Source organism: Dendrobates tinctorius, unplaced genomic scaffold (genome assembly GCF_039654945.1).
Source record: "Dendrobates tinctorius isolate UK_male_01 unplaced genomic scaffold, ASM3965494v1 ptg000251l, whole genome shotgun sequence".
Lineage (NCBI taxonomy): Eukaryota > Metazoa > Chordata > Amphibia > Anura > Dendrobatidae > Dendrobates > Dendrobates tinctorius.
Window position 1 is genome coordinate 5,041,815 of NW_027361918.1, and position 16,391 is coordinate 5,058,205.

The 16,391-nt window shown below is 48.3% G+C and overlaps 1 protein-coding gene across 2 annotated transcripts in view; it reads left to right on the forward strand.

The window, feature by feature from the left end:
• The window catches only part of NRBP1 (nuclear receptor binding protein 1), a 56,866-nt gene extending 52,155 nt beyond the window's left edge, over nucleotides 1-4,711 (forward strand). For both annotated transcript variants that reach the window (XM_073557771.1, XM_073557772.1), the window contains 3 exons: nucleotides 3,319-3,382; nucleotides 3,458-3,513; nucleotides 3,588-4,711. In XM_073557771.1, coding sequence (XP_073413872.1) covers nucleotides 3,319-3,382; nucleotides 3,458-3,513; nucleotides 3,588-3,686 — 219 coding nt within the window. In that variant the 3' untranslated portion in view covers nucleotides 3,687-4,711. The remainder of the gene's footprint in view (nucleotides 1-3,318; nucleotides 3,383-3,457; nucleotides 3,514-3,587) is intronic.
• Nucleotides 4,712-16,391: the final 11,680 nt, after the last annotated feature.

A 16,391-nucleotide genomic window follows, 5' to 3' on the forward strand; every position in this document is an offset into this window, starting at 1 on the left:
TCACTTTGTTCTGCACGCTTCCTCCTCCATCTCCTCTGCAGACCTTCCTTCCTCACTCTCTATTCTGCTTGCGTCCTCCTCCATCTCCTCTGCAGACCTTCACTCCTTTCACTCTGTTCTGCCTGCGTCCTCCTCCGTCTCCTCTGCAGACCTTTCCTCCTCCATCTCCTCTGCAGACCTTCCCTCCTCTCACTCTCTGTTCTGCACGCTCCCCTCCTCCATCTCCTCTGCAGACCTTCCCTCCTCTCACTTTCTGTTCTGCCCGCTTCCTCCTCCATCTCCTCTGCAGACCTTCCCTCCTCTCACCCTGTGTTCTGCACGCTTTCTCCTCCATCTCCTCTGCAGACCTTCCCACCTCACTCTCTGTTCTGCACTCTTCCTCCTCCATCTCCTCTGCAGACCTTCCCTCCTCTCACTCTGTTCTGCACGCTCCCCTCCTCCATCTCCTCTGCAGACCTTCCCTCCTCTCACTTTCTGTTCTGCCCGCTTCCTTCCTCTCACCTGTGTTCTGCCCGCTTCCTCCTCCATCTCCTCTGCAGACCTTCCCTCCTCTCACCCTGTGTTCTGCACGCTTCCTCCTCCATCTCCTCTGCAGACCTTCCCTCCTCTAACACTCTGTTCTGCACGCTTTCTCCTCCATCTCCTCTGCAGACCTTCCCACCTCACTCTCTGTTCTGCACTCTTCCGCCTCCATCTCCTCTGCAGACCTTCCCTCCTCTCACTCTGTTCTGCACGCTTCCTCCTCCATCTCCTCTGCAGACCTTCCCTCCTCTAACACTCTGTTCTGCACTCTTCCTCCTCCATCTCCTCTGCAGACCTTCCCTCCTCTCACTCTGTTCTGCACGCTTCCTCCTCCATCTCCTCTGCAGACCTTCCTTCCTCACTCTCTATTCTGCTTGCGTCCTCCTCCATCTCCTCTGCAGACCTTCACTCCTTTCACTCTGTTCTGCCCGCTTCCTCCTCCGTCTCCTCTGCAGACCTTCCCACCTCACTCTCTGTTCTGCACTCTTCCTCCTCCATCTCCTCTGCAGACCTTCCCTCCTCTCACTCTCTGTTCTGCACGCTCCCCTCCTCCATCTCCTCTGCAGACCTTCCCTCCTCTCACTTTCTGTTCTGCCCGCTTCCTTCCTCTCACCTCTGTGTTCTGCCCGCTTCCTCCTCCATCTCCTCTGCAGACCTTCCCTCCTCTCACCCTGTGTTCTGCACGCTTCCTCCTCCATCTCCTCTGCAGACCTTCCCTCCTCTCACCCTGTGTTCTGCACGCTTTCTCCTCCATCTCCTCTGCAGACCTTCCCACCTCACTCTCTGTTCTGCACTCTTCCTCCTCCATCTCCTCTGCAGACCTTCTCTCCTCTCACTCTGTTCTGCACGCTTCCTCCTCCATCTCCTCTGCAGACCTTCCCTCCTCTCACTCTCTGTTCTGCACACTTCCTCCTCCATCTCCTCTGCAGACTTTCCCTCCTCTCACTCTGTTCTACACGCTATCTCCTCTGCAGAACTTCCTTCCTCACTCTCTATTCTGCTTGCATCCTCCTCCATCTCCTCTGCTGACCTTCACTCCTTTCACTCTCTGTTCTGCCCGCGTCCTCCTCCATCTCCTCTGCAGACCTTTCCTCCTCCATCTCCTCTGCAGACCTTCCCTCCTCTTACTCTGTTCTGCACGCTTCCTCCTCCTTCTCCTCTGCAGACCTTCCCTCTCACTCTGTTCTGCATGCTTCCTCTTCCATCTCTGCAGACCTTCCCTCCTCTCACTCTCTGTTCTTCCCGCGTCCTCCTCCTCTCACTCTGCTCTGCACGCTTCCTCCTCCATCTCCTCTGCAGACCTTCCCTCTCACTCTGCTCTGCACGCTTCCTCCTCCATCTCTGCAGACCTTCCCTCCTCTCACTCTGTTCTTCCCGTGTCCTCCTCCATCTCCTCTGCAGACCTTCCTTCCTCTCACTCTCTGTTCTGCACACTTCCTCCTCCATCTCCTCCTCAGACCTTCCCTCCTTTCACTCTGTTATGCCCGCGTCCTCCTCCATTTCCTCTGCAGACCTTCCTTCCTCTCACTCTCTGTTCTGCATGCTTCCTCCTCCATCTCCACTGCCGACCTTCCTTCCTCTCACTCTGTTCTTCCCGCGTCCTCTTCCTCTTACTCTGTTCTGCACGCTTCCTCCTCCATCTCTGCAGACCTTCCCTCCTCTCACTCTCTGTTCTTCCCGAGTCCTCCTCCATCTCCTCTGCAGACCTTCCTTCCTCTCACTCTCTGTTCTGCACGCTTCCTCCTCCATCTCCTCTGCAGACCTTCCCTCCTTTCACTCTCTCTGTTATGCCCGCGTCTTCCTCTATTTCCTCTGCAGACCTTCCCTCCTTTCACTCTCTCTGTTCTTCCCGCATCCTCCTCCTCTCACTCTGTTCTGCACGCTTCCTCCTCCATCTCCTCTGCAGACCTTCCTTCCTCTCACTCTCTGTTCTTCCCGCGTCCTCCTCCTCTCACTCTGTTCTGCACGCTTCCTCCTCCATCTCCTCTGCAGACCTTCCTTCCTCTCACTCTGTTCTTCCCGCGTCCTCCTCCTCTCACTCTGTTCTGCACGCTTCCTCCTCCACCTACTCTGCAGACCTTCCTTCCTCTCACTCTCTGTTCTTCCCGCATCCTCCTCCTCTCACTCTGCACGCTTCCTCCTCCATCTCCTCTGCAGACCTTCCTTCCTCTCACTCTGTTCTTCCCGCGTCCTCCTCCTCTCACTCTGTTCTGCACGCTTCCTCCTCCATCTCCTCTGCAGACCTTCCTTCCTCTCACTCTCTGTTCTTCCCGCATCCTCCTCCTCTCACTCTGTTTTGCATGCTTCCTCCTCCATCTCCTCTGCAGACCTTCCCTCCTCTCTCTGTTCTTCCCGCGTCGTCCTCCTCTCACTTTGTTCTGCACGCTTCCTCCTCCATCTCCTCTGCAGACCTTCCCTCCTCTCTCTCTGTTCTTCCCGCGTCGTCCTCCTCTCACTCTGTTCTGCACGCTTCCTCCTCCATCTCCTCTGCAGACCTTCCTTCCTCTCACTCTCTGTTCTTCCCCCGTCCTCCTCCTCTCACTCTGTTCTGCATGCTTCCTCCTCCATCTCCTCTGCAGACCTTCCCTCCTCTCTCTCTGTTCTTCCCGCGTCGTCCTCCTCTCACTCTGTTCTGCACGCTTCCTCCTCCATCTCCTCTGCAGACCTTCCCTCTCACTCTGTTCTGCACGCTTCCTCCTCCATCTCCTCTGATGATCTTCCCTCCTCTCACTCTGTTCTTCCCGCTTCCTCCTCCATCTTCTTTTATATTCAGTGTTATCTGGTTTTGCTCCTCAGGTGACGTTGTTACTAAAGCTGGAGGATAAGCTGAACAGACACTTAAGCTGTGACGTGCTACCTAGTGAGTATGGAGCTGAGGGCAGGGTTGTTCTGTAGGGTTGGCCGCTGTCATCATGTTTTTCCCGTTTCTTTTTAGATGAGCACATCCCAGACCTGGCCATGGAGCTGGTGCAGCTGGGTTTTGTCAGTGAGGTGAGAGCCCCGTCTATGGAGTCGGCACAGGACTGTGCAACGCTCCCGGTGCTAATCTTGTCTTCACCTTTCAGGCCGACCAGAGCCGACTCGCTGGTCTACTTGAAGAAGCCTTCAGTAAATTCTTCTTTGCTCGGAATGGGAATGTGATGGCTGTTACGGTGTCGTCATAGCAATTAGTAGCTTCAGCCGGCTGGACAGCTACCCAAACCGTGCTGCAGCTGGAATATCATCCTCCTCTGTCAACATTTCCACCTCCCTGCGGCCAGGAACTGTGCGGGACGCAGGAAGATGTCAAACCCCAATCTAGAGGTCTCTGGACTGTCCTAGCCAGACACAGCAGTTCATCTGGTTGCCGGCTCTGGACTCTTCTGGATGGACGTAGAGATCAATGGTGGACTGATCGCAGACATGGGGCTATCGTGGCTACAAACAGAGTGTCACAGCAGCGTTTCTGCAGTTTTAGGACAAACTTGGCAGATGTCAGATTGGTTAAGATCCTTGAACTGCCTGGGCTGGTTGTAGAGGTCGAGAGTGGTGCGACTGAGCTCTCTGGCATGTCCTGGCTAGACACGGTTTACGCAGTAGTAGTCTGTTAGTCGTACAGAATGGCCGTCCTTGCGGATTTGGCGGTGTGTGAGTAATGTATCTGATGGTGGAAGTACCATGTTCTGGAGGGTTAGCCGCACTCTGCTGTCTTCTCTCTGTGGGTGGTGGGACAATCATATTTTGCTGCGCAGCAGAGGACGGGGGACCATGGCTTCCTGCCTTGTCATGCTTTTCATGCAGCCGCTCTCACTGGCTGCAGCCTCCTAGTGCTCGAGCTTCATGTGTAGTGTTTACAGCCGTGACGGGTCCAGCGTTGTACCGCTGTGTAAAGTCGCTGGTGACTGGCGGAGGTCTGAGTTGTCTGTGTGGCTGAGACCTCTCCATGGGAGGACACGGATCGTATTATGTGGTTTTGTCTCTGGGGTCAGCAGTGTCCACCGTCGGAGCGGCGGTTCTAGTGCAGAGAGGGCACACGACGGTGATATCTGCTGGACCCCAGGCTAGCCATGCGGTGGAGACGGCGCTCTATAGCTTTGCACACTATGAACCTAACCTGTATTTCTTTGTGTCGTCATTTTTATGTGTAACTAATAACTTTTTATTTTTTTTTTTTTTTCCCTGTAAATAAAGTTGACGTTTGTTCTATTTACCTGCTGAAAATTGTCAGAGTTTCCATGAAAATCCACGCAGGGGTGGAGGAGACGGCGTTCTGCGCATTGTCCAACTTACAGTGCTTTACAAATGGTGACGATGCCAATACGGAACGCTGGACCCTATTTATGGTAATAATTAGCACACAAGTCCATGGAGTCCAACTTGTTCTCGAACATCAAGAAAAGGAGGACGAGTGGCCTCTAAGCGTGAGCAGGATCTCTAAAGAAGAATTCACAGAGATAATAGGATAAGCGATATAAGGGTATGGGATATATACACGCACGAGGGGTGTTCATGAGTTATGTACCCCAGCGGGTCCTATCAGCTTCTCTGTACATCTTGGGACACATCCGGACAAGTAACCGACACTGGAACTTCAGTCTGATGGAAGTGACAGGATGGAAAGTGTAGTACACTGCGGCTCTACAAGAACGTGAGCGATCTGGAGCTTCGTTCCTTGATTACATTTCTGCCTTTGTAAGAAATGTAAAGACATCCATGGAGGGCTGATTGCTGTATGTGGTGACGATGCACCTTCCTCCTGCCAAATAAACTTTTGTGCCAAGCCGTTTCAATGGGGTAGAGAATCAGTTACCAATGACCCCAAGTTCAGGGCGACCTGTTGAAGCATCTTTGGGGGAAATGTGCCGTAAGGTGGAGGACGTGATTTTGGAAGATCATCGTCATATTTAGTGTTATCGCTCATGATTTGGGCATTGCAGTTGGCACGGTTTCCGCTATCATTCATGATGTTTTGATGTCTGAGGTCAGGTTCTGGGCAGTGCCACCAATGTTGACGCCTGAGAAAAAAATGTCAGCAATTTAGCCAAGAGAATTTAGACCTGCTTAAAAAAAATCCAGGAGACTTCTATTCTCAAATTATTTTAGGTGACTCCACCACCATGATCCTGAGACCAAACAAGAATCCAGCTATGGAGGCACACGGGGTCACCAACTCTAAAGAAATCTTCTGTCCAGCAGTCACCTGGAAAGATCATGGGAACATTTGAGATACAGAAGGCGTGTTACTAGAATTCACGCCACATAAGACAATTACTGTAGACACGTCTGCTTCAACAGTGAAGGCATTACGTGAGGCAGAGAGAAATGCCGTGGGAAGTTGTCAGCAGGTGTTGCTGCTTCACGACAGTGTGCCGACTCACAAACCACAAGATGCTCTCCGGGAATGTGGCTTCATCGAGCTTCACCATCTACCCTACAGGCCAGACCCGGGGAATAGTCTCCTAGTCTGAGGCCATCCGATCACTGCAGGCAAAGTGGGAGAAGGATTACACTGAAAAGTAGGGAGGTCAATGTTCTCTGAAAAATGTTTTCATATTCAAGGAGATACATCATTGAACACCTCTCGTATGTGTAACAGGAAATTACCTCTAAAAATCTGTAGATATTATACAGACTCACTAAAAATACCCAAATAACACCACAAAGCAAGACGTGTGAAGAGGGAGAACAAGAGGATTGAACAGAGTAATAAGGGCACTTGCAGTATCCCTATAAAACCCTAATCGATGCCCCTATCTGAGCAGCAGAGGTCGCTACCCTAAATTTGCCCTGTTATTCTGTAATAAGGTACCTGAAGGCTCGAAAAGACAAATCCAGCTACACACGACTAAGCCAAAATGGCTGCAACCCAGAAGTACGTCATCAAACAGACTAAGGCTATGTGCACACCGTAGCAGAAAATTTCTGCTTAAAAACCGGACTCCCTTCCCAGAAACCGCGCGTTTTTTATGCGTTTTTTTTCCGCGCGGCTCCTGACACACAGAAATAGCCAGAAATGCGGAAAAATCCGCAAAATTAATGAGCATGATGCGTTTTTTACCATGAAGCGTTTTTTTCGCAGTAAAAAAAACGCATCAAAAAGTGCAAAATGCATAGAAATGAATGGGAAGCTTATTTTAGCGTTTTTGAGCGGATTTTTTGGCAAATCCGCTTAAAAAAACTGCTAAAAACGCTGTGTGCGCACACAGCCTAAGCCAAAATGGCCACGACCCAGGAGTACGTCATCAGACTAAGCCAAAATGGCCACAACTTGGGAGTATACTCAAGATATTCAGGAAAGATGACGCCAGTGTTACCCAACAGTGTTTAAAAAAAGCTTTTAAAATGCCCTGTGATCAGGATTGTGCTCAGTGACTACAGGCAGTGTCAGGTTGGCACCGTTATACTGATTACACTGATACCTGTGATCAGGATTGTGCTCAGTGACTACAGACAGTGTCAGGTCAGCACCATTATACTGATTACATTGATACCTGTCAGCAGGATTGTGCTCAGTGACTACAGACAGTGTCAGGTCAGCACCATTATACTGATTACACTCATACCTGTCAGCAGGATTGTGCTCCGTGACTACAGACCGTGTCAGGTCAGCACCATTATACTGATTACACTGATAGCTGTCAGCAGGATTGTGCTCAGTGACTACAGGCAGTGTCAGGTCAGCACCATTATACTGATTACATTGATACCTGTCAGCAGGATTGTGCTCAGTGACTACAGACAGTGTCAGGTCAGCACCATTATACTGATTACATTGATACCTGTCAGAAGGATTGTGCTCAGTGACTACAGACAGTGTCAGGTCAGCACCATTATACTGATTACACTGATACCTGTCAGCAGGATTGTGCTCAGTGACTACAGACAGTGTCAGGTCAGCACCATTATACTGATTACATTGATACCTGTCAGCAGGATTGTGCTCAGTGACTAGTGTCAGGTCAGCGCTGTTATACTGATTACACTGATACCTGTCGGCAGGATTGTGCTCAGTGACTACAGACAGTGTTAGGTCAGCACCATTATACTGATTACATTGATACCTGTCAGCAGGATTGTGCTCAGTGACTACAGACAGTGTCAGGTCAGCGCCATTATACTGATTACACTGATACCTGTCGGCAGGATTGTGCTCAGTGACTACAGGCAGTGTCAGGTCAGCACCATTATACTGATTACATTGATACCTGTCAGCAGGATTGTGCTCAGTGACTACAGACAGTGTCAGGTCAGCACCATTATACTGATTACATTGATACCTGTCAGCAGGATTGTGCTCAGTGACTACAGACAGTGTCAGGTCAGCACCATTATACTGATTACACTGATACCTGTCGGCAGGATTGTGCTCAGTGACTACAGGCAGTGTCAGGTCAGCACCATTATACTGATTACATTGATACCTGTCAGCAGGATTGTGCTCAGTGACTACAGACAGTGTCAGGTCAGCACCATTATACTGATTACATTGATACCTGTCAGCAGGATTGTGCTCAGTGACTACAGACAGTGTCAGGTCAGCAACATTATACTGATTACACTCATACCTGTCAGCAGGATTGTGCTCCGTGACTACAGACAGTGTCAGGTCAGCACCATTATACTGATAGCTGTCAGCAGGATTGTGCTCAGTGACTACAGGCAGTGTCAGGTCAGCGCCATTATACGGATTACACGGATACCTGGTGATGAAATCCGTTTTGTGGTTGTGTAATCTTTATTTTCAGTTTTGAGTTAATGATATGCTCGTGCCCTGGGGTGGGCTGTGGGTGGCCTATGGGGGGGGTGTTCATGTGGTGCTCTGATTAGGTATTCGTAATGCAGTCTGCTGACTGGTCACTGATCCCTCACTGCCCCGCCCCCTAGGTAACATAATGAATATTATATGTACATAAAAAAATCTTCTGCAGACAGGTGGTGGCCCCTGATCTGCAGCATAATCACGTGTCGTGTGTATAGAATTAATATGTTTGAGGTTATCCTGATATTCCAAAAAGTAAATCCATTTGATGGCGCCGGCCGCGCCTGCACAGTAGCAGCTATCCGAGTATATAGAGGTGATCCTACAGCTGCTACAGTACAGGCGCCATCTTGGAGGAGGAAATATTTTTTTCTCTCTAGCAAGATGGCACCTGCACAGTATCGGCTGTAGGATCACCTCTATATACTCGGATAGCTGCTACTGTGCAGGCGCGGCCGGCACAGTTATCAAATGGATTTTTTGTTTGGAATCTCAGGATAACCTCAAACATATTAATTCTATACACACAACGTGATTATGCTGCAGATCAGGAGCCACAGCCAGCGCCGCCTGCAGAAGGTTTCTTTTTTCAGTATGTACTGTATATATATTATGTAAAATAGGGGGCGGGGCAGTGAGTGATCAGTCACCTGTCAAGCCATACTGATGAATACCTAATCAGAGCATCACATGAAGTCCTGCCCACAGCCTCGCCCTGGAGCATGAGCGTATCATTAACTCAAAACTGAAAATAAAGATCACACAACAACCACAAGACGGATTTCATCACCATGTATCAGTGTAATCAGTATAACGGCGCCGACCTGACACTGCCTGTAGTCACGGAGCACAATCCTGCTGACAGGTATCAGTGTAATCAGTATAACAGCACTGACCTGACACTGTCTGTAGTCACTGAGCACAATCCTGCTGACAGGTATCCGTGTAATCAGTATAACGGCGCTGACCTGACACTGTCTGTAGTCACGGAGCACAATCCTGCTGACAGGTATCAGTGTAATCAGTATAACGGCGCCGACCTGACACTGCCTGTAGTCACGGAGCACAATCCTGCTGACAGGTATCCGTGTAATCAGTATAACAGCACTGATCTGACACTTCCTGTAGTCACTGAGCACAATCCTGCTGACAGGTATCAGTGTAATCAGTATAACGGCGCCGACCTGACACTGTCTGTAGCCACAGAGCACAGTCCTGATCACAGGGTCTGTAGTGAAATGTGTGGATGTATGACCAGCAGTAACTTAGCATCTGTTCTAGGCTGCAGCTCACAAAGGTCATGACCTATGTTACCCTGAGAAAGAGACAGTCTTTCTGGTTCCAACCCCAGGGGGCTTCCTGAGAGCACACAAGTGGAAACATTTCACACCTGACTCTTTTGAAGAGAGACGCCAATTGCAGCCTGACACTATATCTATGAGAAAGGTCACACTAATAGAGTTCAAAGAAAGACAATGTATTCATGGGTAAAATAGCCAGGATCCAGTCACAAACCAAGGATTAGAATATTAACATGAGAGGCTGGTCTAGAAATCTGATCTGCAGGTTAATCTATAAATTAGGCCTTTACCCATAGAAACCTGTTCACAGCTGAGGGGCAGCCAAGCTGATGTGATCCATTTCATATCCCCCCCCCGGGGAGCAGAAGCCAGACTACAAAGTGTAGACCTTTCTGTAAGTTTCTCCCTTTTATTTTTACAACTGTTTTGCATATTTGTATGTCACTTTTTATTTCCATATTTTTTATATCCTTGTATGGTAAGCACTGTACCTTTTCTATTAAAGTTTAAAACTTTAATAAGTCTGAACCTTGTTGCTCTAAAAAATCCATGGCCTTAGAGTGTGCGCTCCTGGTGATTGGCAGCCAGTAGTGGTATTTCCGGGACTCATCGGCCGTGTGTTCGGTGAGTGGTGGCAGCGTGTATGGGTGGGGTGTGTGGTCTGTGTCGGGGTGTGATTTATGCTCCCACTGCAGCATAGGACAGAGGTTGAATGCTGGACTGAGAGGAGATGGATTAACCCTTGCAGGCGCAACAACAAGTCTCGTGCTAGAAGCGGGTACGTGACAAATTGGTGGCAGCGGTGGGATAGAATGTATTTCTATTAGAGCATTAGTGCATGGTGTCAGCAATTATTCCCTGTACTAAAGAACTGGTATCCTTACGAGGAGTGCACCAGTTCTACAAGGTCCAGCTCGGTGCTTAGACATACTTGCAAACAGTTTCCCTTCCCCGTTTTTCTATCTTTTATTTGGCAAGGGGCTGTTCATCGATATGGCAGCCCAGTACAAGAAGCAGAGCAGAGAGGCTGTGACCGACCTCTGTGAGCAGAGAGGAATAGAGGCAGCCGACAAATCCAAGGAACTGCTGATACGCGCCTTGGTCGAGCAGGACATGGAGCAAAGTACTGAAACATCTGGCCAAGAGAGAGTCCACCTCAGAGAGACCCAGCAATGCCAGCTCTTACACCGTAGATACCTTCTGGAGGTGCCAGTGCTGAGGAGCCTATGGACTCTACTTTACAATAGGACTTACAACTAGAGATGAGCGACTTTGCCTTTTTTCGGGTCGAGTCGGGTTGAACGAAATCGGCCGACTATAGGGAAAAGTCGGAGGCCGACTGAAACGCGAAACCAAATGCAAGTCAATGGAGAAGCAAAGCCGGCAGGGAGTGGAGGACAGGAAACTCACCTACAGTGCCCATTTCAATGCCAACAACATCAATTCTTATTACTGAAGCTTGGAAACCTTAATTTACTTCATAATATTTCCGCATTGGAAACGGGGCTCTATACAGTCTAGAGATAATTGTAAATCTCCGTATATATTTCATGAGTCAGACACAGATGGTCACAGGCTCAGTATGGATTAGACAATAATATAAAAATTTGCAAAAGGGTACAGTATCACTAGATACAAGGTATATATAGTATAGTTTAAACATACTGAATCTCCGTATACATTTCAGGAGGCAAACACAGACGCTCTCAGGCCCAGTATGGAGCCGACAACAATATTGAAAGTTGAGAAAGGGTACTATGGCGCCCCTGAGGGTACAGTCGCCACAGAGGTACTGCACCTCATCCTCAGGTAAGGAGGGATCACCACTCAGGACTCCTAACCCTGCACTCAACACACACACTAGTTAGTGCTTTCTGGGTGTACCCGGCGGGAGGATGGCCTCATCCCAGACTGACTAGGAAAGGGTGTTGGGGGTTAGTGTGGAAGGTAGGTACAGTGGGAGGAGCTTAGGTAGTGGAGTGATTGTGGGCATCCAATCAGAGAGAGCAAGCTGACATTTGATGGGTGGAGCTAGTCTGAGGTAAATGGATCTTTCTAGAGAATTGTCAGTCGGTGACAGGACAGAGTAAGAGCAGGATTGCTGTGAGAGGGCTGAGGCTCAGAGAAGAGAGAAAAATCTTGTCCAAGCTCCTAGACTGGAAGGAAGGGGTCCTTGGGGCACGGGAAGTGCAATAAGCCACCTGTGAAGCCCGTTTCTGGAGAACGAAGGACCAGGCCTCGGGGAAGGTGGCTCCTGAAGGTAGTGGAGAAATACAGGGCTCAGCTAGAAAGACGGAGGCTGAGGTAACTTTAACCCCTTTCTGTCATGTGACGTACTATCCCGTCCATGTGCCCTGGGACTTAATTCCCAGAGACGGGATAGTACGTCACAGCGATCAGCGGCGCCCACGTGGGGAGCACCACTGATCGCGGCCGGGTGTCAGCTAATTATCACAGCTGACACCCGGCACAATGTGTTAGGGGTGGTCACGGACCGCCCCCAACACGTTAACCCCTTTCACACCGCGATCAAACACGATCGCGGTGTGCCAGGGGTTAAAGGGAAGCATCGGCAGGGAGGGGGCTCCCTCTGTGCTTCCCTGAGCCCCCCACGGCAGCGCAATGTGCAGCGCTGCTGCGGGGGGCTCTTTCCCCGGATCCAAGATGGCGACTGGGACCTTCGGCGGCCTGCAGGAAGCTGGCTTTCTCACTGCCTGCAAAGCGCAGGCATGAGGAAGCCTTCTGCACTGCCTGTGACAGATCGCTGATCTGTGATGTGACAGTGATGTCCCACCTGGGACAATGTAATAAAGTTAATAAAAAAAAAGTGTAAAAATAATTTTTAAAAAAATCGCTAAATAAATTAAAAAAAATAAATATTCCCCCAATAAATTCATTTTTTGGAAATAAAAACAAACAATAGTACACATATTTGGTATTGCCGCGTCCGTAATGACCCACCCACTGTCCCATTAGTTAACCCCTTTAGCGAACCCCTTAAAAAATAAAAAACGAAGCAAAAAATAATGATTTATTATCATACCGCAGAACAAAAAGTGCAATAACGTGCGATCAAAAAGACGCATATAAATATCCATGGTACCGCTGAAAATGTCATCTTGTCCTGCAAAAAACGAGCCACCACACAGCGTCATCAGCAAAAAAATAAAAAAGTTATAGCTCGCAGAATAAAGCGATGCAAAAATAATTATTTTTTATATAAAATTGTTTTCATTGCATAAAACCGACAAAACATAAAAAAATTACAAATGAGGTATCGCTGTAACCGTACTGACCCGAAGAATAAAACCGCTTTATCAATTTTACCGCACGTGGAACGGTGTAAACGCACCCCCCCAAAAGAAATTCATGAAACGCTGGTTTTTGTTCATTCTGTGTCCCAAAAATCGGAATAAAAAGCGATCAAAAGATGTCACGTGCCCGAAAATGGTACCAATAAAAACGTCAACTCGTCCCGCAAAAAATAAGACCACACATGACTCGGTGGGTCAAAATATGGAAAAATTATAGCTCTCAATATGTGGTGATGCAAAAACTATTTTTACAATAAAAAGCGTCTTTTAGCGTGCGACAGCCGCCAAACATAAAAACCGCCATAAATAGCAAATCAAACCCCCCGTTATCACCCCCTTAGTTAGGGGAAAAATAATAAAATTAAAAGAAAATGTATTTATTTCCATTTTCCCATTAGGGTAAGGGTTAGGGTTAGGGCTGAGATTAGGGCTAGGGGTGTGTTGGGGTTCGGGTTGGAGTTAGAATTGGGGGTTTCCACTGTTTGGGCACATCAGGGGCTCTCCAAACGCAACATGGCGTCTGATCTCAATTCCAGCCAATTCTGCGTTGAAAAAGTCAAATGGTGCTCCTTCCCATCCAAGCTCTGCCATGAGCCCAAACAGTGTTTTACCCCCACATATGGGGTGTCAGTCTACTCAGGACAAATTGCAAAACAACTTTTGGGGTCCAATTTCTCCTGTTACCCATAGGAAAATAAAAAATTGGGGGCAAAAATATCATTTTTGTGGAAAAAAATGATCTTTTTATATTCACGCCCGGGCGTTATAAACTTCTGTGAAGCCCTTGGGGGTTCAAAGTGCTCACCACACATCTAGATAAGTTCCTTGGGGGGTCTAGTTTCCAAAACTGTGTCATTTGTGGGGGGTTTCCACTGTTTTGGTACATCAGGGGTTTTCCAATCGCGACATGGTGTCCGATCTCAATTCCAGCCAAAAAAGTCAAATGGCGCTGCTTCCCTGCTGAGCTCTGCCATGCGCCCAAATAGTGGTTTACCCCCACATATCAGGTATCAGCGTACTCAGGACAAACGGCACAATAATTTTTGCAGTCCAATTTCTCCTGTTACCCTTGGTAAAATGAAAAAAATTGAACCTGAAGTATTTTTTTTGTGAAAAAAATTTAAATGTTCATTTTTTTTTTTAAATATTCAAAAAATTCCTGTGACGCACCTAAAGGGTTAATAAACTTCTTGAATCTGGTTTTGAGCACCTTAAGGGGTGCAGTTTTTAGAATGGTGTCACTTTTGGGTATTTTCTATCATATAGACCCCTCAAAGTGGCTTCAAATGTGATGTGGTCCGTAAAAATAAAATGGTGTTGTAAAAATGAGAAATCGCTAATCAACTTTTAACCCTTATAACTTCATAAGAAAAAAAAATTGGGTTCCAAAATTGTGCTGATGTAAAGTAAACATGTGGGAAATGTTATTTATTAAGTTTTTTGTGTGCCGTATCTCTGTGAATTAAGGGCATAAAAATTCAAAGTTCAAAAATTGCAAAATTTTCAAAATTTTCGCCAAATTTTCGCTTTTTTCTCAAATAAACGCAAGTTATATGAATGAAATTTTACCACTAACATGAAGTACAATATGTCACGAGAAAACAATGTCAGAATCACCGGGATCCATGGAAGCTCCAGAGTTATTACCTCATAAAGGGACAGTGGTCAGAATTGTAAAAATTGGCCCGGGCATGAACGTGCAAACCAACCTTGGGAGTTAAGGGGTTAAGTGCTTCAGTCGCAGCCACATTCAATAGTCAAAAAGTCAGCAGTTGGAATAAAGGACCCAGGAACCTGACCCACGTCGCCCGGTGTAATCCGTGGCTGCCGGCTTGGGACACTGTTTGCGAAGGCGCACAGCAGGAAGGAAGGGAGAGATCAGCGCAGAGACACGGCCTAGAAAGGATACACAAGGAGGAGTCTTGAACAGGTGTTCCTGATCTACCTTGGAGTTCGCCGGACACCTCCCTCGGATGACACCGTACCAATCGGGTCATCTTGTGCACAAAACTTTTTAGGAAAAACTCAGAAACTGCACCCAACTGTGTCCTTGGTGGCTTTTACGGGAGAATGCGGGAGAATTCGCAGAGGCGATGCTGACCCTCAATAACTTTTACTGTGGATACAGCTAAAATGCAAATTAGTGAAGAGAGGGTTGCTGTATCGCAGTAGCGTCGATCCCATCACCGTAACTCGTCTCCGTCAAATTGTGATCACAGGGAGAGCTGTAGACATGGTCCTCACTGCCTATCATGATCTGTCTGGTCATTTTGGAGTGCAAAACACAGAAGCCACAGGCCGTAGGCGATTCTATTGGATTGCCATGAGAGGAGACATTGAAAAATGGTGGCAGGAATGTCACACGTCTGTGACTATGAAAAATGTGAAAGGTGATCATAAAGCACCACTGCATCCGATTGGGAGTTGACGTCCATTACAAATGGTAGCCATTGGTAATCTGAAGGTACAGGCCAGAAGGACAGGCCATAGCTACATCCTAACCATCATCGATCAGTACACCAAATTTGTCGTGGCCGTCCCTGTGACGGATTTAACTGGCCAGACTACACAGTGGTGGAGCAGGGAGAGGTAAGTATTGCAAGTGCTGTGTCCGTGAGCAAGCAGGGGGGACCCACTCGTGGGCGCCGGTACTGGCACAGGGCCCCTCATAGTACGCCAGTGTGTCTGACGGCGAGTGGGCCCTCCCACCGTCAGAGACACTTTATTGTACTATGAGAGGCCCTGTGCCAGTGCCGTCGCCCAAGGGTGAGGCCACACACCTGTTCAGGGCAACAGCACTTGCCCGGGTGCAGCAGGTGTTGACCCCGGGGCTGGGGTGGGGGCCGCCCATTTCGGGTGGTTTAAAAAATGGCATATGTTGATGTGTAGGCTGGACTTTCAGCTGCTGCAAATGGAGGAATTGGAGAAGCCAGAGGAAGAGGAGGACAAAAGCGAGCCTTTTTTCTGGCAACCTATGTGTTATCAGGGGAGGGTGGGACAAAATCTTTTGAAACCCATGCGTGGTTCATTTTAATGAAGGTTTGATCATCAACATTTTGGGTCGACAGACGGGTCCTTTTTTCTGTCAGGATTGATCCAGCAGCACTGAAGACTCTTTCGGATAGCACACTACCAGCAGGGCAAGCGAGCTCCTGTAAGGCATATTGTGCCAATTCAGGCCAGGTGTCCAGTTTACTGGCCCAATAGTCAAAGGGGAATGACCTGTGTGGGAGAACCTCGATATGGGAGAAGTAGTTTATAACCATAGTTGACAACTGCTGTCTCCTGTCACTTGCAATCGATTCTGTATTAGCTGTCGTGTGCGTGGGACTTGAGAAATCAGACCACAACATGGTCAGGAAACCCCTGTCTCCAACGCCACTTCGGCTGTGTGCACCACAAACACTTCTTCCATTGTGCCAACTACGGCTCGTGTGAGAACCAGCTCCGCTGCTGTGTGCTGGGAATGCCTCAAACAACCTGTTTACCAGAGCTGCTTGTTTGTTAGCCAATATT